Source organism: Cheilinus undulatus, linkage group 11, assembly GCF_018320785.1.
Source record: "Cheilinus undulatus linkage group 11, ASM1832078v1, whole genome shotgun sequence".
NCBI lineage: Eukaryota > Metazoa > Chordata > Actinopteri > Labriformes > Labridae > Cheilinus > Cheilinus undulatus.
The window spans coordinates 359,348-385,668 of NC_054875.1; the positions used below are offsets into that span (position 1 = coordinate 359,348).

The 26,321-nt window shown below is 40.8% G+C and overlaps 1 protein-coding gene across 3 annotated transcripts in view; it reads right to left on the reverse strand.

The window, feature by feature from the left end:
- Positions 1-1,394: 1,394 nt before the first annotated feature.
- Positions 1,395-26,321, reverse strand: part of plagl2 (pleiomorphic adenoma gene-like 2) — a 99,490-nt gene continuing 74,563 nt past the window's right edge. The window contains exons 2-4 of one of the 3 annotated variants that reach the window (XM_041799093.1): positions 16,627-16,747; positions 14,874-15,369; positions 1,395-6,133 (exon numbers count right to left, since the gene is read on the reverse strand). In XM_041799093.1, coding sequence (XP_041655027.1) covers positions 4,675-6,133; positions 14,874-15,214 — 1,800 coding nt within the window. In that variant the 5' untranslated portion in view covers positions 15,215-15,369; positions 16,627-16,747 and the 3' untranslated portion in view covers positions 1,395-4,674. Of the gene's footprint in view, positions 6,134-14,873; positions 15,370-15,984; positions 16,023-16,626; positions 16,748-26,321 lie in introns of those variants that run through there. The other 2 variants (XM_041799094.1, XM_041799095.1) reach the window with 2 other exon arrangements.

Genomic DNA, 26,321 nt, shown 5'->3' on the forward strand with positions numbered 1-26,321 from the left:
AAAAAAGTTTTAAAAAAGTGCTTCTCTCGTGGAACGAACATGAAATTTTATCACCAGAGGTGGTTTAACCATCAGGCATGGGGGAGGAGCTTAAAGCTCTAAAGGGGCCTAAAAGTCTGAGGGGCTTAAAGGTCTGAGGGGCTAAAAGGTCTGAGGGGCCTAAAAGTCTGAGGGGCTTAAAGGTCTGAGGGGCCTAAAGGTCTGACAGGGCCTAAAGGTCTGAGGGGCTAAAAGGTCTGAGGGGCCTAAAAGTCTGAGGGGCTTAAAGGTCTGAGGGGCCTAAAGGTCTGACAGGGCCTAAAGGTCTGAGGGGCTAAAAGGTCTGAGGGGCCTAAAAGTCTGAGGGGCTTAAAGGTCTGAGGGGCCTAAAGGTCTGACAGGGCCTAAAGGTCTGAGGGGCTTAAAGGTCCGAGGGGCCTAAAGGTCTGACAGGGCCTAAAATCTGAGGGCCTAAAGGTCTGACGGGGCTTAGAAGTCTGAGGGGCTTAAAAATCTGAAGGGGCTTAAAGGTCTGAGGGGCCTAAAGGTCTAAAGGGCTGAAAGGTCTGAGGGGCCTAAAGCTCTGAGGGGCCTAAAGGTCTGAAGGGCCTAAAGGTCTGAGGGGCTGAAAGGTCTGAGGGGCCTTAAGGTCTGAGGGGCCTAAAAGTCTGAGGGGCTTAAAAGTCTGAGTGGCTAAAAGGTCTGAGGGGCCTAAAAGTCTGAGGGGCTGAAAGATCTGAGGGGCCTAAAGGTCTGAAGGGCTGAAAGATCTGGGTGGCCTAAAGGTCTGATGGGGCCTAAAGGTCTGAGGGGCCTAAAGGTCTGAGGGGCTTAACGGTCCGAGGGGCCTAAAGCTCTGAGGGGCCTAAAGGTCTGAGGGGCCCTAAGGTCTGAGGGTCTTAAAGGTCTGAGGGGCTAAAAGGGCTGAGGGGCCTAAAAGTCTGAGGGGCTTAAAGCTCTGAGGGGCCTAAAGGTCTGAGGGGCCTAAAGGTCTGAGGGGCCTAAAAGTTGAGGGGCTTAAAGGTCTGAAGGGCTAAAAGGTCTGAGGGGCCTAAAAGTATGAGGGGCCTAAAGGTCTGAGGGGCCTAAAAGTTGAGGGGCTTAAAGGTCTGAGGGGCTAAAAGGTCTGAGGGGCCTAAAAGTCTGAGGGGCTTAAAGGTCTGATGGGGCCTAAAGGTCTGAGGGGCCTAAAGGTCTGAAGGGCCTAAAGGTCTGAGGGGCCAAAAAGTCTGAGGGGCTTAAAGGTCTGATGGGGCCTAACGCTCTGAGGGGCCTAAAGGTCTGAGGGGCTTAACGGTCCGAGGGGCCTAAAGCTCTGAGGGGCCTAAAGCTCTGAGGGGCCTAAAGGTCTGAGGGGCCATAAAGGTCTGATGGGGCCTAAAGGTCTGAGGGGCCTAAAGGTCTTAAAGGTCTGAGGGGCCTAAAAGTTGAGGGGCTTAAAGGTCTGAAGGGCTAAAAGGTCTGAGGGGCCTAAAAGTATGAGGGGCCTAAAGGTCTGAGGGGCCTAAAAGTTGAGGGGCTTAAAGGTCTGAGGGGCCTAAAAGTCTGAGGAGCTTAAAGGTCTGATGGGGCCTAAAGGTCTGAGGGGCCTAAAGGTCTGAAGGGCCTAAAGGTCTGAGGGGCCAAAAAGTCTGAGGGGCTTAAAGGTCTGATGGGGCCTAACGCTCTGAGGGGCCTAAAGGTCTGAGGGGCTTAACGGTCCGAGGGGCCTAAAGCTCTGAGGGGCCTAAAGTTCTGAGGGGCCCTAAAGTCTGAGGGGCTTAAAGGTCTGAGGGGCTAAAAGGGCTGAGGGGCCTAAAAGTCTGAGGGGCTTAAAGCTCTTAGGGGCCTAAAGGTCTGAGGGGCCTAAAAGTTGAGGGGCTTAAAGGTCTGAAGGGCTAAAAGGTCTGAGGGGCCTAAAAGTATGAGGGGCCTAAAGGTCTGAGGGGCCTAAAAGTTGAGGGGCTTAAAGGTCTGAGGGGCTAAAAGGTCTGAGGGGCCCTAAAGTCTGAGGGGCTTAAAGGTCTGATGGGGCCTAAAGGTCTGAGGGGCCTAAAGGTCTGAAGGGCCTAAATGTCTGAGGGGCCAAAAAGTCTGAGGGGCTGAAAGGTCTGAGGGGCCTTAAGGTCTGAGGGGCCTAAAAGTCTGAGGGGCTTAAAAGTCTGAGTGGCTAAAAGGTCTGAGGGGCCTAAAAGTCTGAGGGGCTGAAAGATCTGAGGGGCCTAAAGGTCTGAAGGGCTGAAAGATCTGGGTGGCCTAAAGGTCTGATGGGGCCTAAAGGTCTGAGGGGCCTAAAGGTCTGAGGGGCTTAACGGTCCGAGGGGCCTAAAGCTCTGAGGGGCCTAAAGGTCTGAGGGGCCCTAAGGTCTGAGGGTCTTAAAGGTCTGAGGGGCTAAAAGGGCTGAGGGGCCTAAAAGTCTGAGGGGCTTAAAGCTCTGAGGGGCCTAAAGGTCTGAGGGGCCTAAAGGTCTGAGGGGCCTAAAAGTTGAGGGGCTTAAAGGTCTGAAGGGCTAAAAGGTCTGAGGGGCCTAAAAGTATGAGGGGCCTAAAGGTCTGAGGGGCCTAAAAGTTGAGGGGCTTAAAGGTCTGAGGGGCTAAAAGGTCTGAGGGGCCTAAAAGTCTGAGGGGCTTAAAGGTCTGATGGGGCCTAAAGGTCTGAGGGGCCTAAAGGTCTGAGTGGCTTAACGGTCCGAGGGGCCTAAAGCTCTGAGGGGCCTAAAGCTCTGAGGGGCCTAAAGGTCTGAGGGGCCATAAAGGTCTGATGGGGCCTAAAGGTCTGAGGGGCCTAAAGGTCTGAGGGGCTTAACGGTCCGAGGGGCCTAAAGCTCTGAGGGGCCTAAAGGTCTGAGGGGCCCTAAAGTCTGAGGGGCTTAAAGGTCTGAGGGGCTAAAAGGGCTGAGGGGCCTAAAAGTCTGAGGGGCTTAAAGCTCTGAGGGGCCTAAAGGATTGAGGGGCCTAAAAGTTGAGGGGCTTAAAGGTCTGAAGGGCTAAAAGGTCTGAGGGGCCTAAAAGTATGAGGGGCCTAAAGGTCTGAGGGGCCTAAAAGTTGAGGGGCTTAAAGGTCTGAGGGGCTAAAAGGTCTGAGGGGCCTAAAAGTCTGAGGGGCTTAAAGGTCTGATGGGGCCTAAAGGTCTGAGGGGCCTAAAGGTCTGAAGGGCCTAAAGGTCTGAGGGGCCAAAAAGTCTGAGGGGCTTAAAGGTCTGATGGGGCCTAACGCTCTGAGGGGCCTAAAGGTCTGAGGGGCTTAACGGTCCGAGGGGCCTAAAGCTCTGAGGGGCCTAAAGTTCTGAGGGGCCCTAAAGTCTGAGGGGCTTAAAGGTCTGAGGGGCTAAAAGGGCTGAGGGGCCTAAAAGTCTGAGGGGCTTAAAGCTCTTAGGGGCCTAAAGGTCTGAGGGGCCTAAAGGTCTGAGGGGCCTAAAAGTTGAGGGGCTTAAAGGTCTGAAGGGCTAAAAGGTCTGAGGGGCCTAAAAGTATGAGGGGCCTAAAGGTCTGAGGGGCCTAAAAGTTGAGGGGCTTAAAGGTCTGAGGGGCTAAAAGGTCTGAGGGGCCCTAAAGTCTGAGGGGCTTAAAGGTCTGATGGGGCCTAAAGGTCTGAGGGGCCTAAAGGTCTGAAGGGCCTAAATGTCTGAGGGGCCAAAAAGTCTGAGGGGCTTAAAGGTCTGATGGGGCCTAACGCTCTGATGGGCCTAAAGGTCTGAGGGGCCTAACGCTCTGAGGGGCCTAACGCTCTTAGGGGCCTAAAGGTCTGAGGGGCCTAAAAGTATGAGGGGCCTAAAGGTCTGGGTTTGATCCATGCTGACTCTTGGAGCAGCGGCCAATGGGGCGTTTTTGATTTCTGTCTTGTTTGAAACACTTTTTCTCTGAAGGTCAGGGGCTACTGTCTTCTCACCATCAGCTGAAGGATTCTCTTCCCTCATTGGCTGACGGTGCCAGATTTAAGGTAATTGGAGGTTTGAAACGCTCTCAGATTCTAACATTAGAAAAGTAAAATAAAGAAAAAAACAAAATATCCACTTCAAACTAAATCTTTTCTTCTGGGTCACAACAAGACAGAAAATGTTTGATTTGAATAATCTTATAAAAATAAAATCACATTATTGTATTATTTCTGTCGACAGTGAGCAGAACCAGGCCTTCAGGCCTACTGATGCTGCCTCTACACTACGACCATGACAGGAATAAATGAGGTCAATGAAGGGTTAATAAAGGTTATAACTAAAGGATAGGAGCCTAAACACACGCTGCTTTAACTTCCTGTTCTTTAAGGGTTAATTTCCTGTTCTATTGGGGTCAACTTCCTGTTTAAGGGTTAACTTCTTGTTCTTTAAAGTGTTAGCTTCCTGTTAAGGGTTGATTTTTGTTCTTTAAAGGGTTAAATTCCTGTCTTGAAAAAGTAAACTTCCTGTTTTAGGTTTATCTTCTTATTCTTTAAAGGGTTAACTTCCTCTTTCAGGGTCAACTTCCTGTTTTCAATAACTTTCATGTTCTTTAAAGGGTCAACTTCCTGTCTTTAAAGGGTTAACTTCCTGTTTTCAATAACTTCTTGTTCTTTAAAGGGTTAACTTCCTGTACAGGGTTAACGTTTCCTTTAAGGCTCAATCAAAAGCTTTGTGCGCTTTCATTTAAGGCTTTCATGTGTTCATTTTTCAAATTCTCCAACTTCATGGATCAGGCACTGTGGCCCCGCCACGCAGACAGGACCGTGGTCGGGGCCCCTCACTGGAAGGCCTGGTGGAAGCGAGGCAGCGTGGTGGTGCTGAGGCTGGAGCTGAACACTGATGGGAGGGGGTGCAGGGGCCCCAGGCTCAGGCCCCCGCTGGAGCTCTGCGGCTCCTGAGGTTGAGGTTGCGGTTGCAAAGAGGTAAGAGGTGCCGCAGCGACGGCTGCAGCCGCGGCTGCGACGGCAGCGGCATGCGGCTCTGTGGCGTGCAGAGATGAGGAAGAGGAGATGGAGGAGATGGAGGAGGTGGCAGAGGAGGTGTAGCCCATGACCAGGCCTCCCGTGCTCATGGGGGCACTGTAGGGGGGCAGGTTGAGGGGCAGGAAGCCCAGCAGGTGGGACAGGTCCATGTTAGCAGCACACAGAGACTCGGCCAGCACTGCCGGGCTCTTGGACAGGACGCCATCCACGCACAGCTCCTCTGTCAACCCCGCCGAGGCCTCCAGGCTATCCTTGGAAGGTGAAGCAGCGGAGTGGGGGTCGGCGGGGGGCACGGGGCCTGGGGAGCTGCTCTGCAGATCCATGAGGAAGCTCTCCATCTCCACCTTGAGCGGTTTGTCCAGCAGGTATGAGGTAGAGCCCAGAGGGTACTTAGCGCCCTGCTGCGGCGGGGGCTGCTGCTGGTGGTGGGGGGGCAGTGGGGGGGAATGGTGGTGGTGGTGGTGATGGTGGTGGTGGTGGTGTAGGGAGTGTGGGTGGAGCGCCCCTGCTGACTCCATGTGACAGCTCATGGTCATGGCAGCAGACAGCGACGGGGGCATGAGGGATGGGTGGGTGTGGCCCGCCCCCTGAAGGTGGTGGGGGTTGTACATGCTCATGGGAAACGGTGGCCCGCTGGGGAATGGTTTGCCCATCATGGGGTCTTTGTTGGGGGCCATGGCACACATCATGGGGCTGAGCTCCTCCTTCACAGAGCGAGGTGGTGACGCTGACGCCAGCAGCCCAAGCATGTCCTGGGGCTCCGTCTTGATCTTCAGCAGCTCCTGGGAGTGGCTCTTCTTCACATGACGCGTCAGGTGGTCCTTCCTGCCAAAACGCTGGGCGCAGTACTGGCACAGGAAGTCCTTACGCCCCGTGTGGACGACCATATGGCGCCTCACATCCTTCCTGGTGTAGAAGCGGCGGTCACAGTGGTCGCACGGATGCTTCTTCTCCTTGGCAGCCCCTGACGACTTCCCCGAGTGGCTCTTCAGGTGCTCCAGGAGGACCGGCGTGCTCTCATATGTCTGCATGCACACCTTGCAGGTGAGGTCACCAGAGGTGGCCGAGTGCATGGCCACGTGTCGTTTGTAGCCCAGCTTGGTGTTGTAGTGCTTTCCGCATTCATCGCACTTGAAGGCCTCCTTGTTGGGGTCATGAGTCTGCAGATGGTTCTTCAGGTGGTCTTTGCGGTGGAACATCTTCTCACAGAAAGAGCACTGGTGGGTCTTCTGAGGAGAGTGTGTGGCCATATGCCTGCAGAAAAACACACATTAACACACAATAGATACACAATAATACAGAATTATTACACTGGTGGATCCTCTGAGGAGGTCACGTGGCTATATGCCTGCAGAAATATATAATGAATATATCATTGAGTTATAAACAACTAAAACACAATTAATGCACCAGGAACATACGCATCAATATTAACATAGATAACACAATTATGAGAAATTACACCTATTTCTCTTTTGATTGTATATTAATGCTGTTGATTTCAACCAGATACTGAAATGTAAAAGGAAGAGGACGGAATGTTATATACACTTCAAAGGATGACATCATCAAAGGAAGAGGCGAAATGTTTTATATGCTTCAAAGGATGACATCATCAAAGGAAGAGGCGAAATGTTTTATACACTTCAAAAGGATGACATCATCAAAGAAAGAGGACGGAATGTTTTATACACTTCAAAGGATGACATCATCAAAGGAAGAGGCGAAATGTTTTATACACTTCAAAGGATGACATCATCAAAGGAAGAGGACGGAATGTTTTATATTCTTCAAAGGATGACGTCATCAAAGGAAGAGGCGAAATGTTTTATACACTTCAAAGGATGACATCATCAAAGGAAGAGGACGGAATGTTTTATATGCTTCAAAGGATGACATCATCAAAGGAAGAGGCGAAATGTTTTATATGCTTCAAAGGATGACGTCATCAAAGGAAGAGGCGAAATGTTTTATACACTTCAAAGGATGACATCATCAGAGGAAGAGGACAGAATGTTTTATACGCTTCAAAGGCTGACATCATCAGAGGAAGAGGATGGAATGTTTTATACGCTTCAAAGGATGACATCATCAAAGGAAGAGGACGGACTGTTTTATACGCTTCAAAGGATGACATCATCAAAGGAAGAGGATGGAATGTTTATACGCTTCAAAGGATGACATCATCAGAGGAAGAGGATGGAATGTTTTATACGCTTCAAAGGATGACATCATCAGAGGAAGAGGATGGAATGTTTTATACGCTTCAAAGGATGACATCATCAAAGGAAGAGGACGGACTGTTTTATACGCTTCAAAGGATGACATCATCAAAGGAAGAGGACGGACTGTTTTATACGCTTCAAAGGATGACATCATCAAAGGAAGAGGATGGAATGTTTATACGCTTCAAAGGATGACATCATCAGAGGAAGAGGATGGAATGTTTTATACGCTTCAAAGGCTGACATCATCAGAGGAAGAGGATGGAATGTTTTATACGCTTCAAAGGATGACATCATCAAAGGAAGAGGACGGACTGTTTTATACGCTTCAAAGGATGACATCATCAAAGGAAGAGGATGGAATGTTTATACGCTTCAAAGGATGACATCATCAGAGGAAGAGGATGGAATGTTTTATACGCTTCAAAGGATGACATCATCAAAGGAAGAGGCGAAATGTTTTATACACTTCAAAAGGATGACATCATCAAAGAAAGGGGACGGAATGTTTTATACACTTCAAAGGATGACATCATCAAAGGAAGAGGCGAAATGTTTTATACACTTCAAAGGATGACATCATCAAAGGAAGAGGACGGAATGTTTTATATTCTTCAAAGGATGACGTCATCAAAGGAAGAGGCGAAATGTTTTATACACTTCAAAGGATGACATCATCAAAGGAAGAGGCGAAAAGTTTTATATGCTTCAAAGGATGACGTCATCAAAGGAAGAGGCGAAATGTTTTATACACTTAAAAGGATGACATCATCAGAGGAAGAGGACAGAATGTTTTATACGCTTCAAAGGCTGACATCATCAGAGGAAGAGGATGGAATGTTTTATACGCTTCAAAGGCTGACATCATCAGAGGAAGAGGATGGAATGTTTTATACGCTTCAAAGGATGACATCATCAAAGGAAGAGGACGGACTGTTTTATACGCTTCAAAGGATGACATCATCAAAGGAAGAGGATGGAATGTTTTATACGCTTCAAAGGATGACATCATCAAAGGAAGAGGACGGACTGTTTTATACGCTTCAAAGGATGACATCATCAAAGGAAGAGGATGGAATGTTTATACGCTTCAAAGGATGACATCATCAGAGGAAGAGGATGGAATGTTTTATACGCTTCAAAGGATGACATCATCAAAGGAAGAGGATGGAATGTTTTATACGCTTCAAAGGATGACATCATCAAAGGAAGAGGACGGACTGTTTTATACGCTTCAAAGGATGACATCATCAAAGGAAGAGGATGGAATGTTTATACGCTTCAAAGGATGACATCATCAGAGGAAGAGGATGGAATGTTTTATACGCTTCAAAGGCTGACATCATCAGAGGAAGAGGATGGAATGTTTTATACGCTTCAAAGGATGACATCATCAAAGGAAGAGGACGGACTGTTTTATACGCTTCAAAGGATGACATCATCAAAGGAAGAGGATGGAATGTTTATACGCTTCAAAGGATGACATCATCAGAGGAAGAGGATGGAATGTTTTATACGCTTCGAAGGATGACATCATCAGAGGAAGAGGACAGAATGTTTTATACGCTTCAAAGGCTGACATCATCAGAGGAAGATGATGGAATGTTTTATAAGCTTCAAAGGATGTTGTCATCAAAGGAAGAGGCGAAATGTTTTATACACTTCAAAGGATGACATCATCAGAGGAAGGGGACGGAATGTTTTATATGCTTCAAAGGATGACGTCATCAAAGGAAGAGGACGGAATGTTTTATACGCTTTAAAGGCTGACATCATCAGAGGAAGATGATGGAATGTTTTATAAGCTTCAAATGATGATGTCATCAAAGGAAGAGGCGAAATGTTTTATACACTCCAAAGGATGACATCATCAGAGGAAGAGGACGGAATGTTTTATATGCTTCAAAGGATGACATCATCAAAGGAAGAGGACGGAATGTTTTTTATGCTTCAAAGGATGACATCATCAGAGGGAGAGGACGGAATGTTTTATACGCTTCAAAGGCTGACATCATCAGAGGAAGATGACAGAATGTTTTATAAGCTTCAAAGGATGACGTCATCAAAGGAAGAGGCGAAATGTTTTATACACTTCAAAGGATGACATCATCAGAGGAAGGGGACGGAATGTTTTATATGCTTCAAAGGATGACGTCATCAAAGGAAGAGGACGGAATGTTTTATACGCTTCAAAGGCTGACATCATCAGAGGAAGAGGATGGAATGTTTTATACACTTCAAAGGATGACATCATCAAAGGAAGAGGATTGAATGTTTTATACACTTCAAAGGATGACATCATCAAAGGAAGAGGATGGAATGTTTATACGCTTCAAAGGATGACATCATCAGAGGAAGAGGATGGAATGTTTTATACGCTTCGAAGGATGACATCATCAAAGGAAGAGGACGGAATGTTTTATACGCTTCAAAGGCTGACATCATCAGAGGAAGATGATGGAATGTTTTATAAGCTTCAAAGGATGATGTCATCAAAGGAAGAGGCGAAATGTTTTATACACTTCAAAGGATGACATCATCAGAGGAAGGGGACGGAATGTTTTATATGCTTCAAAGGATGACGTCATCAAAGGAAGAGGACGGAATGTTTTATACGCTTCAAAGGCTGACATCATCAGAGGAAGATGATGGAATGTTTATAAGCTTCAAAGGATGATGTCATCAAAGGAAGAGGCGAAATGTTTTATACACTCCAAAGGATGACATCATCAGAGGAAGAGGACGGAATGTTTTATATGCTTCAAAGGATGACATCATCAAAGGAAGAGGACGGAATGTTTTATATGCTTCAAAGGATGATGTCATCAAAGGAAGAGGACGGAATGTTTTATACGCTTCAAAGGATGACATCATAAAAGGAAGAGGACGGAATGTTTTATATGCTTCAAAGGATGAAATCATCAAAGGAAGAGGACAGAATGTTTTATACGCTTCAAAGGATGACATCATCAAAGGAAGACAACAGAATGTTTTATACGCTTCAAAGGATGAAATCATCAAAGGAAGAGGACAGAATGTTTTATACGCTTCATAGGATGACATCATCAAAGGAAGAGGACGGAATGTTTTATACACTTCATAGGGTGACATCATCAAAGGAAGAGGACGGAATGTTTTATATGCTTCAAAGAATGACAGAATCAAAGGAAGAGGCAAAATGTTTTATACGTTTCAAAGGATGATATCATCAAAGGAAGAGGACGGAATGTTTTATATGCTTCAAAGGATGACATCATCAAAGAAGGAGGACGGAATGTTTTATACACTTCATAGGATGAAATCATCAAAGGAAGTGGCGAAAAGTTTTATACACTTCAAAGGATGACATCATCAAAGGAAGAGGCGAAATGTTCTATACACTTCAAAGGATGACATCATCAAAGGAAGAGGCGAAAAGTTTTATATGCTTCAAAGGATGACGTCATCAAAGGAAGAGGACGGAATGTTTTATACCCTTTAGAGGATGACATCATCAAAGGAAGAGGCGAAATGTTTTATACACCTCAAAGGGTGACATCATCAGAGGAAGAGGACGGAATGTGCTATATGCGTTAAAGAATGACATCATAAAAGGAAGAGGACGGAATGTTTTATACGCTTCAAAGGATGACATCATCAAAGGAAGAGGATGGAATGTTTATACGCTTCAAAGGATGACATCATCAGAGGAAGAGGATGGAATGTTTTATACGCTTCAAAGGCTGACATCATCAGAGGAAGATGACGGAATGTTTTATAAGCTTCAAAGGATGATGTCATCAAAGGAAGAGGCGAAATGTTTTATACACTCCAAAGGATGACATCATCAGAGGAAGAGGACGGAATGTTTTATATGCTTCAAAGGATGACATCATCAAAGGAAGAGGACGGAATATTTTATATGCTTCAAAGGATGATGTCATCAAAGGAAGAGGACGGAATGTTTTATATGCTTCAAAGGATGACATCATAAAAGGAAGAGGACGGAATGTTTTATACCCTTTAGAGGATGACATCATCAAAGGAAGAGGCGAAATGTTTTATACACCTCAAAGGGTGACATCATCAGAGGAAGATGACAGAATGTTTTATACGCTTCAAAGGATGACGTCATCAAAGGAAGAGGCGAAAGGTTTTATACACTTCAAAGGATGACATCATCAGAGGAAGGGGACGGAATGTTTTATATGCTTCAAAGGATGACGTCATCAAAGGAAGAGGACGGAATGTTTTATACGCTTCAAAGGCTGACATCATCAGAGGAAGATGATGGAATGTTTTATAAGCTTCAAAGGATGATGTCATCAAAGGAAGAGGCGAAATGTTTTATACACTCCATAGGATGACATCATCAGAGGAAGAGGACGGAATGTTTTATATGCTTCAAAGGATGACATCATCAAAGGAAGAGGACGGAATGTTTTATACGCTTCAAAGGATGACATCATAAAAGGAAGAGGACGGAATGTTTTATATGCTTCAAGGGATGACATCATCAAAGGAAGAGGATGGAATGTTTTATATGCTTCAAAGGATGACATCATCAAAGAAGGAGGACGGAATGTTTTATAAGCTTCAAAGGATGACGTCATCAAAGGAAGAGGCGAAATGTTTTATGCACTTCAAAGGATGACATCATCAAAGGAAAAGGACGGAATGTTTTATACACTTCAAAGGATGACATCATCAGAGGAAGATGATGGAATGTTTTATACGCTTCAAAGGTGGACATCATCAAAGGAAGAGGACGGAATGTTTTATACGCTTCAAAGGATGACATCATCAAAGGAAGACAACAGAATGTTTTATACGCTTCAAAGGATGAAATCATCAAAGGAAGAGGACAGAATGTTTTATACGCTTCATAGGATGACATCATCAAAGGAAGAGGACGGAATGTTTTATACACTTCATAGGGTGACATCATCAAAGGAAGAGGACGGAATGTTTTATATGCTTCAAAGAATGACAGAATCAAAGGAAGAGGCAAAATGTTTTATACGTTTCAAAGGATGATATCATCAAAGGAAGAGGACGGAATGTTTTATATGCTTCAAAGGATGACATCATCAAAGAAGGAGGACGGAATGTTTTATACACTTCATAGGATGAAATCATCAAAGGAAGTGGCGAAAAGTTTTATACACTTCAAAGGATGACATCATCAAAGGAAGAGGCGAAATGTTCTATACACTTCAAAGGATGACATCATCAAAGGAAGAGGCGAAAAGTTTTATACACCTCAAAGGGTGACATCATCAGAGGAAGAGGACGGAATGTGCTATATGCGTTAAAGAATGACATCATAAAAGGAAGAGGACGGAATGTTTTATACCCTTTAGAGGATGACATCATCAAAGGAAGAGGCGAAATGTTTTATACACCTCAAAGGGTGACATCATCAGAGGAAGAGGACGGAATGTGCTATATGCGTTAAAGAATGACATCATAAAAGGAAGAGGACGGAATGTTTTATACGCTTCAAAGGATGACATCATCAAAGGAAGAGGATGGAATGTTTTATAAGCTTCAAAGGTTGACGTCATCAAAGGAAGAGGCGGAATGTTTTATATGCTTCAAAGGATGACATCATCAAAGGAAGAGGCGAAATGTTTTATACGCTTCAAAGGATGACATCATCAAAGGAAGAGGACAGAATGTTTTATACGCTACAAAGAATGACATCATCAAAGGAATAGGCGACATGTTTTATACACTTCAAAGGATGACATCATCAAAGGAAGAGGACAGAATGTTTTATGCACTTCACAGGATGACATCATCAAAGGAAGACAAAAGAAAGTTTTATACACTTCAAAGGATTACTTCTCAAAGGAAGAGGTATGAATGTTTTATACGCTTCAAAGGATGACATCATCAAAGGAAGAGGCGAAATGTTTAATAAGCTACAAAGGATGACATCATCAAAGGAAGGGTTCAGAATGTGTTATACACTTCAAAGGATGACATTATCAAAGGAAGAGGACGGAATGTTTTATACACTTCAAAGGATGACATCATCGAAGGAAGAGGCGAAATGTTTTATATGCTGCAAATAATGACATCATCAAAGGAAGAGGTGAAATGCTTTATACACTGCAAAGGATGACATCATCACAGGAAGAGGAAATGTTTTATACACTTCATAGAATGAAATCATCAAAGGAAGAGGCCAGAATGTTTTATACGCTACAAAGGATGACATCATCAAAGGAAGAGGACGGAATCTTTTATACACTTCAAAGGATGACATCATCAAAGGAAGAGGCGAAATGTTTTATACGCTACAAAGGATGACATCATCAAAGGAAGACAACAGAATGTTTTATATGCTTCAAAGGATGACATCATCAAAGGAAGACAACAGAATGTTTTATATGCTACAAAGGATGACATCATCAAAGGAAGAGGACAGAATGTTTTATGCACTTCATAGAATGAAATCATCAAAGGAAGAGGCGAAATGTTTTATACGCTACAAAGGATGACATCATCAAAGAAAGAGGTGAAATGTTTTATACACTTCAAAGGATGACATCATCAAAGGAAGAGGACAGAATGTTTTATGCACTTCATAGAATGAAATCATCAAAGGAAGAGGCGAAATGTTTTATACGCTACAAAGGATGACATCATCAAAGAAAGAGGTGAAATGTTTTATACACTTCATAGAATGAAATCATCAAAGGAAGAGGCGAAAGGTTTTATACGCTACAAAGGATGACATCATCAAAGGAAGAGGACAGAATGTTTTATACGCTTCAAAGGATGACATCATCAAAGGAAGACAACAGAATGTTTTATATGCTTCAAAGAATGACATCATCAAAGGAAGAGGACGGAATGTTTTATATGCTTCAAAGGATGACATCATCAAAGGAAGACAACAGAATGTTTTATATGCTACAAAGGATGACATCATCAAAGGAAGAGGACAGAATGTTTTATGCACTTCATAGAATGAAATCATCAAAGGAAGAGGCGGAATGTTTTATATGCTACAAAGGATGACATCATCAAAGAAAGAGGTGAAATGTTTTATACACTTCAAAGGATGACATCATCAAAGGAAGAGGACAGAATGTTTTATGCACTTCATAGAATGAAATCATCAAAGGAAGAGGCGAAATGTTTTATACGCTACAAAGGATGACATCATCAAAGAAAGAGGTGAAATGTTTTATACACTTCAAAGGATGACATCATCAAAGGAAGACAACAGAATGTTTTATACGCTTCAAAGGATGACATCATCAAAGGAAGAGGACAGAATGTTTTATACGCTTCAAAGAATGACATCATCAAAGGAAGAGGATGGAATGTTTATACGCTTCAAAGGATGACATCATCAAAAGAAGAGGACAGAATGTTTTATACAAAGGATGACATCATCAAAGGAAGAGGATGGAATGTTTTATATGCTTCATAGGATAACATCATCAATGGAAGAGGACGGAATGTTTTATACGCTTCAAAGAATGACATCATCAAAGGAAGAGGTTAGGAAAGTTTTATATGCTGCAACCGATGACATCATCAAAGGAAGAGGATGGAATGTTTTATACACTTCATAGGATAACATCATCAAAGGAAGAGGATGGAATGTTTTATACGCTGCAAAGGGTGACATCATCACAGGAAGAGGATGGAATGTACTTTTAGCTGAAGTTTATTTATTATATTATTGATAAAGTGATCAGTTTACCTGAAGAGCTTGTACTTGGAGTTAAAGTTTATTGATTATATTATTGTTAAAGTGATCAGTTTACCTGAAGAGCTTGTACTTGGAGCTGAAGGCCTTGGGGCAGTGCGGCTGGGAGCAGTGGAAGGGTTTCTCTCCTGTGTGATTCAAAGCGTGGAGCCGGAGCTTCTCCTGGGAGGGGAATAGACCCCCGCACACCAAACACTCGTACCCACTCGCTCTCCCTCTCTCCTCTTCCTCCCTCTCCCTCCCCCTCTCTTTCTCTTTCGCCCTCTCTCTCTCTTGCTCTGTCTCGGTCCGTGGCAGCGCAGCGGCGCTCCCAAACAGCTTGGCGGCAGTCCGTCGTCCCTCTTCCTCCGGCGTCAGTGCGGTAATACGGTGTGAGGCATCAGCGGCAGCAGCTGCCATGGCAGCCTCAGAGTGCCGCTGCCATGAAAGTTCAGGTGTGGCTCTCCTGCCGTGCAGGCTCAACGTGGGATGCTGCTGAGGGTGAGGGCTGTGGCGGTGGCAAGGATGAAGATGGCCAACAGCTCAAAGGAGGGGAGACCAAGGTTGGACAAAATCTGTGACAAGATACGAGGCAGGTCAAGATTTTTTCTTACATTTATGAACATGTTAAGATTCTAAAAGACTAACTGATTACCAAAAACTATTGAGAACTGAACTGAAGCGTTGGTGACTGGGAGAGCGTTCAGACACTCAGCTTGAGTCAGTGGCGCACTTTTTAATTTTTTGGCCTGAGGCGAATACATGCATAGGGCCTCCATGTCACGTTGGACATCATCAGCATTTTTATAGTGTTTCAGCGTTTAAGTTAGCATGTTTGAGGGAGCTTATGAAGTCGAGAGTTTTTGGCCAGACGTTGACTGGGGGTACAGGAGAAAGGTTTGAGATGACGATGTGTTCACGGGGCCACTAGTAGTCCAGGGTCCCAGGCAATCACCTGCTGTTGCCAAATGGTAAAGTCCACCTCTGAGTTGAGCACTACAGTGACAGGAGACAGGGCTAACTCTAACCATAACCAGAAATTAAATAGAGATATGTTTCAGTGATTTTAATGGTGACACCTGATATATGCCTCAGTAAATTGTTGATAAAGAAATAATAAATGGATGCCATAGTACCAGAATGAAAATCCATATGAAAAATGATATGATTCTACTAAAAATTAAACAAACCTGTTTGACATCACATCAACAAACACAGAAGTCCTTGTCAAACCTGCAAACGTGAAAAATCATGAATGTAATACAAATCTGGAGCTTTTACTGTAATAATCCCAAAAATATAATAAATTCCCCACAGATATATCGGTTGACCACATCAAACATAAAAACTATAACATTTGCATTTACAAGGTCAGACTCGAGATTCGTTTAAGCTGAATTCACTCTAAATATCTATCATGTCTGAGGTTTATTACATTTGTGGGATTATTATGATGAAAACTCCAGATTACTACATTGCTACATTACAGGTGTAGCAATCCTGGACACACAATAATGGGCAATTTATTGTTTCAAATCTTAAACTGCAGCCTGACTCCTAAAGTATGAGGCTCTCCCCAGTTTTCACCAGTTCCACCATCTTTTAAAAGCTTTTAATGAAGTTGAGTCAACATGATGGAGAAGTTGTTGATCTGGTCTGTGAAAGAGATCTTGATCTCAGTGAGTTTCATCTGGTTAAATAAAGGTTATTATAATAAAATAAAAGCAGGATAAAAAAAGTGAAATGAAAACAAAATTTAAAATGCACAGAAACAGTACTGCGTCCTCAGTTACGGTTTGTTTCAATCATTTTATGTATAAAATCTCACCTACCTGTTAAAATGTATTCGTTAGTTCCTGCACATGCTCTGTCAGGTGCTCCTCACCTCCTCATCCAGCCCCAACAGCTATGGTTGGCAGTGAGTGGGAAACGCTGCTTGTCATTTTTAGCGTTCTGTAATGAAAGAACAGAAGATGTCAAATTAACATTAAGGCTAGTGGAGCTCAGCCATGACCAGCAGGATTTTATCAACATCAGGAAGAAAAGCAGCCAACATTGAAGACAGAGGTGAATCCCACAGGGAACCAGTGGGACGGTGAGGTCTTTTCTTACTCATGTATATATATACAGCCTTTAACAAATGTATCAGACCAGCTGTCATCTCTGTCTCAGAGACCATCCAGCATCATGAAGTGCTTTAATGCGGACTCTTTCATTTTCACTCAGCTCTCCACGTTTTACCATTTTGAACAGGAATGAGGAATTTCAAACTGAATTCACCCAAATCTGAGCCGGCTCACTGGGCTTCTCTGAGAAGTCAGAAATGAATCAAGCATAACATTCAACCACTAAAACTCATTTTTCTCTTCAGGAATGACAGTAAATAACTATAATCTGACACATTAATCAGAAATATTAATGTGCTTTACTATTTTTTCGGGTTTTTTTTTTTAAATCAGTAAACTTGAAAATTCATGGATAACAATAATAATTCTATTTTAGCATTAAAAATATCATTTGGGTTAAAGAGCTTCTACATATTGGTGTATTAACCATTGCAGAAACATCAAAATGATTTTGGTAATTACCAATGCTGTTAATTTAGGACAGCTGTGGCAGAAACCTGACAGTGGTTAGGGTTAGGGTGCTCTAATACAGTTGTGAAGCACTGTATGTACAAAAATTTAAATAAAAGTAGATCATTTTAGATTTTTATCAACGTCTTCGACATTAGAAGCAGCAGGAATTATGCTTTATAAACCTGGTCATAGGATAACAACAATGATGAAGAGGAGGCAGCAGGCTCATAAATGAAAAGTTCAAACATCCAAACAGGAGATGGAGCAGACTTAATCTACACAGGATCCTGGACAGAAACAATAAACAGAGGTCAGTAAATGAATATAATGCTTTTAAAAATGGGCTAATTTCAGACCTTTCTGATGTGTTCATGGTAAATGATCATGCTGTGGTGATTACTATGGTTTATCAGGCCTACAGAAACACACCACAAACTTCTAACGTGGCACAGAGGTTATATCTGGACTCCACAAATACTGACACTGTCAGACCAGAGGAGGGTGGACAAGGTTCAGGTTTGGTCTACAGCTTCTTTCCCTCATGCGGTCACCACTCTCTCTCTTTTTCTCAGCAAAGAGAGAGAGAGAGAGAGAGAAAGAGGATCAAGAAAAGAGAAAAAGAACAAGTTATAAAAAAGAAAGAATGAAAAAAAAAGAAGATAGAATGGGACAGATAAAATATAAAAGCTAAATAAAAAAATTAAATAGAAAAGTAAAATAGAGAAGATAGATGAAAAAAAGTTTTAAAAAGTTAAACAGAAAAGTTAAATAGAAAACTGGATATAAAAGGTAAATAGAAAAAAGATAAAATAGAAAAGTTAAATTCAATGGATAAAAAGAGAAGAAAAGATTATAAGAAAAAATAGAAAAAAGAAAGACAAACAAAAAAGAAAAAAGAGGAAATGAAACAGATGTAAGAAAAAGTAAACAGGAAAAAGAACTGTAATTACAGAGAAAGAATTACAGGAGACATAAAACCTGTAATTACAGATTGACAAACAATGTAATTACAAACATATCTACACCTTCAAATTACAATTGTTACATATCTACACCTTCACCTGTAATTACAGGATTGTTACATATCTACACCTTCACCTGTAATTACAGGATTGTTACATATCTAACCTTCACCTGTACAGGATTGTTACATATCTACACCTTCAGACTGATGTGACATGAAGAAGAAGAGGATAACAGGAACAGGAAAACATATCTACACCTTCAACTGTAATTACAGGATTGTTACATATCTACACCTTCACCTGTAATTACAGGATTGTTACATATCTACACCTTCACCTGTAATTACAGGATTGTTACATATCTACACCTTCACCTGTAATTACAGGATTGTTACATATCTACACCTTCACCTGTAATTACAGGATTGTTACATATCTACACCTTCATCTGTAATTACAGGATTGTTACATATCTACACCTTCAACTGTAATTACAGGATTGTTACATATCTACACCTTCACCTGTAATTACAGGATTGTTACATATCTACACCTTCACCTGTAATTACAGGATTGTTACATATCTACACCTTCATCTGTAATTACAGGATTGTTACATATCTACACCTTCACCTGTAATTACAGGATTGTTACATATCTACACCTTCATCTGTAATTACAGGATTGTTACATATCACCACCTTCACCTGTAATTACAGGATTGTTACATATCTACATTTTCACCTGTAATTACAGGATTGTTACATATCTACACCTTCACCTGTAATTACAGGATTGTTACATATCTACACCTTCACCTGTAATTACAGGATTGTTACATATCTACACCTTCACCTGTAATTACAGGATTGTTACATATCTACACCTTCACCTGTAATTACAGGATTGTTACATATCTACACCTTCACCTGTTTTTACAGGATTGTTACATATCTACACCTTCATCTGTAATTACAGGATTGTTACATATCACCACCTTCACCTGTAATTACAGGATTGTTACATATCTACATTTTCACCTGTAATTACAGGATTGTTACATATCTACACCTTCACCTGTAATTACAGCATTGTTACATATCTACACCTTCACCTGTAATTACAGGATTGTTACATATCTACACCTTCACCTGTAATTACAGGATTGTTACATATCTACACCTTCACCTGTTTTTACAGGATTGTTACATATCTACACCTTCATCTGTAATTACACGATCGTTACATATCACCACCTTCACCTGTAATTACAGGATTGTTACATATCTACACCTTCACCTGTAATTACAGGATTGTTACATATCTACACCTTCACCTGTAATTACAGGATTGTTACATATCTACACCTTCACCTGTAATTACAGGATTGTTACATATCTACACCTTCACCTGTAATTACAGGATTGTTACATATCTACACCTTCACCTGTAATTACAGGATTGTTACATATCTACACCTTCACCTGTAATTACAGGATTGTTACATATCTACACCTTCACCTGTAATTACAGGATTGTTACATATCTACACCTTCACCTGTAATTACAGGATTGTTACATATCTACACCTTCACCTGTAATTACAGGATTGTTACATATCTACACCTTCACCTGTAATTACAGGATTGTTACATATCTACACCTTCACCTGTAATTACAGGATTGTTACATATCTACATTTTCACCTGTAATTACAGGATTGTTACATATCTACACCTTCACCTGTAATTACAGGATTGTTACATATCTACACCTTCATCTGTAATTACACGATCGTTACATATCACCACCTTCACCTGTAATTACAGGATTGTTACATATCTACACCTTCACCTGTAATTACAGGATTGTTACATATCTACACCTTCACCTGTAATTACAGGATTGTTACATATCTACACCTTCATCTGTAATTACAGGATTGTTACATATCTACACCTTCACCTGTAATTACAGGATTGTTACATATCTACACCTTCATCTGTAATTACACGATCGTTACATATCACCACCTTCACCTGTAATTACAGGATTGTTACATATCTACATTTTCACCTGTAATTACAGGATTGTTACATATCTACACCTTCACCTGTAATTACAGCATTGTTACATATCTACACCTTCACCTGTAATTACAGGATTGTTACATATCTACACCTTCACCTGTAATTACAGGATTGTTACATATCTACACCTTCACCTGTAATTACAGGATTGTTACATATCTACACCTTCACCTGTTTTTACAGGATTGTTACATATCTACACCTTCATCTGTAATTACAGGATTGTTACATATCACCACCTTCACCTGTAATTACAGGATTGTTACATATCTACATTTTCACCTGTAATTACAGGATTGTTACATATCTACACCTTCACCTGTAATTACAGCATTGTTACATATCTACACCTTCACCTGTAATTACAGGATTGTTACATATCTACACCTTCACCTGTAATTACAGGATTGTTACATATCTACACCTTCACCTGTAATTACAGCATTGTTACATATCTACACCTTCACCTGTAATTACAGGATTGTTACATATCTACACCTTCACCTGTAATTACAGGATTGTTACATATCTACACCTTCACCTGTAATTACAGGATTGTTACATATCTACACCTTCACCTGTTTTTACAGGATTGTTACATATCTACACCTTCATCTGTAATTACACGATCGTTACATATCACCACCTTCACCTGTAATTACAGGATTGTTACATATCTACATTTTCACCTGTAATTACAGGATTGTTACATATCCACACCTTCACCTGTAATTACAGCATTGTTACATATCTACACCTTCACCTGTAATTACAGGATTGTTACATATCTACACCTTCACCTGTAATTACAGGATTGTTACATATCTACACCTTCACCTGTTTTTACAGGATTGTTACATATCTACACCTTCATCTGTAATTACAGGATTGTTACATATCACCACCTTCACCTGTAATTACAGGATTGTTACATATCTACATTTTCACCTGTAATTACAGGATTGTTACATATCTACACCTTCACCTGTAATTACAGGATTGTTACATATCTACACCTTCATCTGTAATTACACGATCGTTACATATCACCACCTTCACCTGTAATTACAGGATTGTTACATATCTACACCTTCACCTGTAATTACAGGATTGTTACATATCTACACCTTCACCTGTAATTACAGGATTGTTACATATCTACACCTTCATCTGTAATTACAGGATTGTTACATATCTACACCTTCACCTGTAATTACAGGATTGTTACATATCTACACCTTCATCTGTAATTACACGATCGTTACATATCACCACCTTCACCTGTAATTACAGGATTGTTACATATCTACATTTTCACCTGTAATTACAGGATTGTTACATATCTACACCTTCACCTGTAATTACAGCATTGTTACATATCTACACCTTCACCTGTAATTACAGGATTGTTACATATCTACACCTTCACCTGTAATTACAGGATTGTTACATATCTACACCTTCACCTGTAATTACAGGATTGTTACATATCTACACCTTCACCTGTTTTTACAGGATTGTTACATATCTACACCCTGACCTGTAATTACAGGATCGTTACATATCACCACCTTCACCTGTAATTACAGGATTGTTACATATCTACACCTTCATCTGTAATTACACGATCGTTACATATCACCACCTTCACCTGTAATTACAGCATTGTTACATATCTACACCTTCACCTGTAATTACAGGATTGTTACATATCTACACCTTCACCTGTAATTACAGGATTGTTACATATCTACACCTTCACCTGTTTTTACAGGATTGTTACATATCTACACCTTCATCTGTAATTACACGATCGTTACATATCACCACCTTCACCTGTAATTACAGGATTGTTACATATCTACATTTTCACCTGTAATTACAGGATTGTTACATATCTACACCTTCACCTGTAATTACAGCATTGTTACATATCTACACCTTCACCTGTAATTACAGGATTGTTACATATCTACACCTTCACCTGTAATTACAGGATTGTTACATATCTACACCTTCACCTGTAATTACAGGATTGTTACATATCTACACCTTCACCTGTTTTTACAGGATTGTTACATATCTACACCTTCATCTGTAATTACACGATCGTTACATATCACCACCTTCACCTGTAATTACAGGATTGTTACATATCTACATTTTCACCTGTAATTACAGGATTGTTACATATCTACACCTTCACCTGTAATTACAGCATTGTTACATATCTACACCTTCACCTGTAATTACAGGATTGTTACATATCTACACCTTCACCTGTAATTACAGGATTGTTACATATCTACACTTTCACCTGTAATTACAGCATTGTTACATATCTACACCTTCACCTGTAATTACAGGATTGTTACATATCTACACCTTCACCTGTAATTACAGGATTGTTACATATCTACACCTTCACCTGTAATTACAGGATTGTTACATATCTACACCTTCACCTGTAATTACAGGATTGTTACATATCTACACCTTCACCTGTTTTTACAGGATTGTTACATATCTACACCTTCATCTGTAATTACACGATCGTTACATATCACCACCTTCACCTGTAATTACAGGATTGTTACATATCTACATTTTCACCTGTAATTACAGGATTGTTACATATCCACACCTTCACCTGTAATTACAGCATTGTTACATATCTACACCTTCACCTGTAATTACAGGATTGTTACATATCTACACCTTCACCTGTAATTACAGGATTGTTACATATCTACACCTTCACCTGTATTTACAGGATTGTTACATATCTACACCTTCATCTGTAATTACACGATCGTTACATATCACCACCTTCACCTGTAATTACAGGATTGTTACATATCTACATTTTCACCTGTAATTACAGGATTGTTACATATCTACACCTTCACCTGTAATTACAGGATTGTTACATATCTACACCCTGACCTGTAATTACAGGATTGCTACATATCTACACCTTCACCTGTAATTACAGGATCGTTACATATCTACACCTTCACCTGTAATTACAGGATTGTTACATATCACCACCTTCACCTGTAATTACAGGATTGTTACATATCTACATTTTCACCTGTAATTACAGTATTGTTACATATCTACACCTTCACCTGTAATTACAGGATTGTTACATATCTACATTTTCACCTGTAATTACAGCTTTGTTACATATCTACACCTTGACCTGTAATGACAGGATTGTTACATATCTACACCTTCACCTGTAATTACAAGATTGTTACATATCTACATTTTCACCTGTAATTACAGTATTGTTACATATCTACACCTTCACCTGTAATTACAGGATTGTTACATATCTACATTTTCACCTGTAATTACAGTATTGTTACATATCTACACCTTCACCTGTAATTACAGGATTGTTACATATCTACATTTTCACCTGTAATTACAGCTTTGTTACATATCTACACCTTGACCTGTAATGACAGGATTGTTACATATCTACACCTTTACCTGTAATTACAGGATTATTACATATCTACACCTTCACCTGTAATTACAAGATTGTTACATATCTACACCTTCACCTGTAATTACAGCTTTGTTACATATCTACACCTTGACCTGTAATGACAGGATTGTTACATATCTACACCTTCACCTGTAATTACAAGATTGTTACATATCTACACCTTCACCTGTAATTACAGGATTGTTACATATCTACACCTTTACCTGTAATTACAGGATTGTTACAGATCTACACCTTTACCTGTAATTACAGGATTATTACATATCTACACCTTCACCTGTAATTACAGCATTGTTACATATCTACACCCTGACCTGTAATTACAGCATTTTTACATATCTACACCTTCACCTGTAATTACAGGATTGTTACATATCTACACTTTCACCTGTAATTACAGCATTGTTACATATCTACGCCCTGACCTGTTATTACAGGATTGTTACATATCTACACCTTCACCTGTAATTACAGCATTGTTACATATCTACACCCTGACCTGTAATTAAAGGATTGTTACATATCTACACTTTCACCTGTAATTACAGCATTGTTACATATCTACACCTTTACCTGTAATTACAGGATTGTTACATATCTATACCTTCACCTGAAATTACAGGATTGTTACATATCTACACCTTCACCTGTAATTACAGGATTGTTACATATCTACACCCTGACCTGTAATTACAGGATTGTTACATATCTACACCTTCACCTGTAATTACAGGATTGTTACTTATCTACACCCTGACCTATAATTACAGCATTGTTACATATCTACACCCTGACCTGTAATTACAGGATTATTACATATCTACACCTTCACCTGTAATTACAGCATTGTTACATATCTACACCCTGACCTGTAATAACAGGATTGTTACATATCTACACCTTCACCTGTAATTACAACATTGTTACAAATCTACACCCTGACCTGTAATTACAGGATTGTTACATATCTACACCCTGACCTGTAATTACAGGATTGTTACATATCTACATTTTCACCTGTAATTACAGGATTGTTACATATCTACACCTTCACCTGTAATTACAGCATTGTTACATATCTACACCGTCACCTGCAATTACAGGATTGTTACATATCTACACCCTCACCTGTAATTACAGGATTGTTACAAATCTACACCTTTACCTGTAATTACAGGATTGTTACATATCTACACCCTCACCTGTAATTACAGGATTGTTACATACCTACACCGTCACCTGTAATTACAGCATTTTTAAATATCTACACCTTCACCTGTAATTACAGGATTGTTACATACCTACACCGTCACCTGTAATTACAGCATTGTTACATATCTACACCTTGACCTGTAATTACAGGATTGTTACATATCTACACCTTCACCTGTAATTACAGGATTGTTACATACCTACACCGTCACCTGTAATTACAGGATTGTTACATATCTACACCTTCACCTGTAATTACAGGATTGTTACATATCTACACCTTGACCTGCAATTACAGGATTGTTACATATCTACACCTTCACCTGTAATTACAGGATTGTTACATATCTACACCCTGAACTGTAATTACAGGATTGTTACATATCTACACCCTGAACTGTAATTACAGGACTGTTACATATCTACACCTTCACCTGTAATTACAGGATTGTTACATATCTACACCCTGAACTGTAATTACAGGATTGTTACATATCTACACCTTCACCTGTAATTACAGAATTGTTACATATCTACACCTTCACCTGTAATTACAGCATTGTTACATATCTACACCTTGACCTGTAATTACAGGATTGTTACAGATCTACACCTTCACCTGTAATTACAGGATTGTTACATATCTACAGCCTGACCTGTAATTACAGCATTTTTAAATATCTACACCTTCACCTGTAATTACAGCATTGTTACATATCTACACCTTGACCTGTAATTACAGGATTGTTACAGATCTACACCTTCACCTGTAATTACAGGATTGTTACATATCTACACCCTCACCTGTAATTACAGGATTGTTACATATCTACAGCCTGACCTGTAATTACAGCATTTTTACATATCTACACCTTCACCTGTAATTACAGGATTGTTACATATCTACACCTTCACCTGTAATTACAGGATTGTTACATATCTACACCTCCACCTGTAATTACAGGATTGTTACATATCTACACCTCCACCTGTAATTACAGGATTGTTACATATCTACACCCTCACCTGTAATTACAGGATTGTTACATATCTACACCTCCACCTGTAATTACAGGATTGTTACATATCTACACCTCCACCTGTAATTACAGGATTGTTACATATCTACACCTTCACCTGTAATTACAGGATTGTTACAGA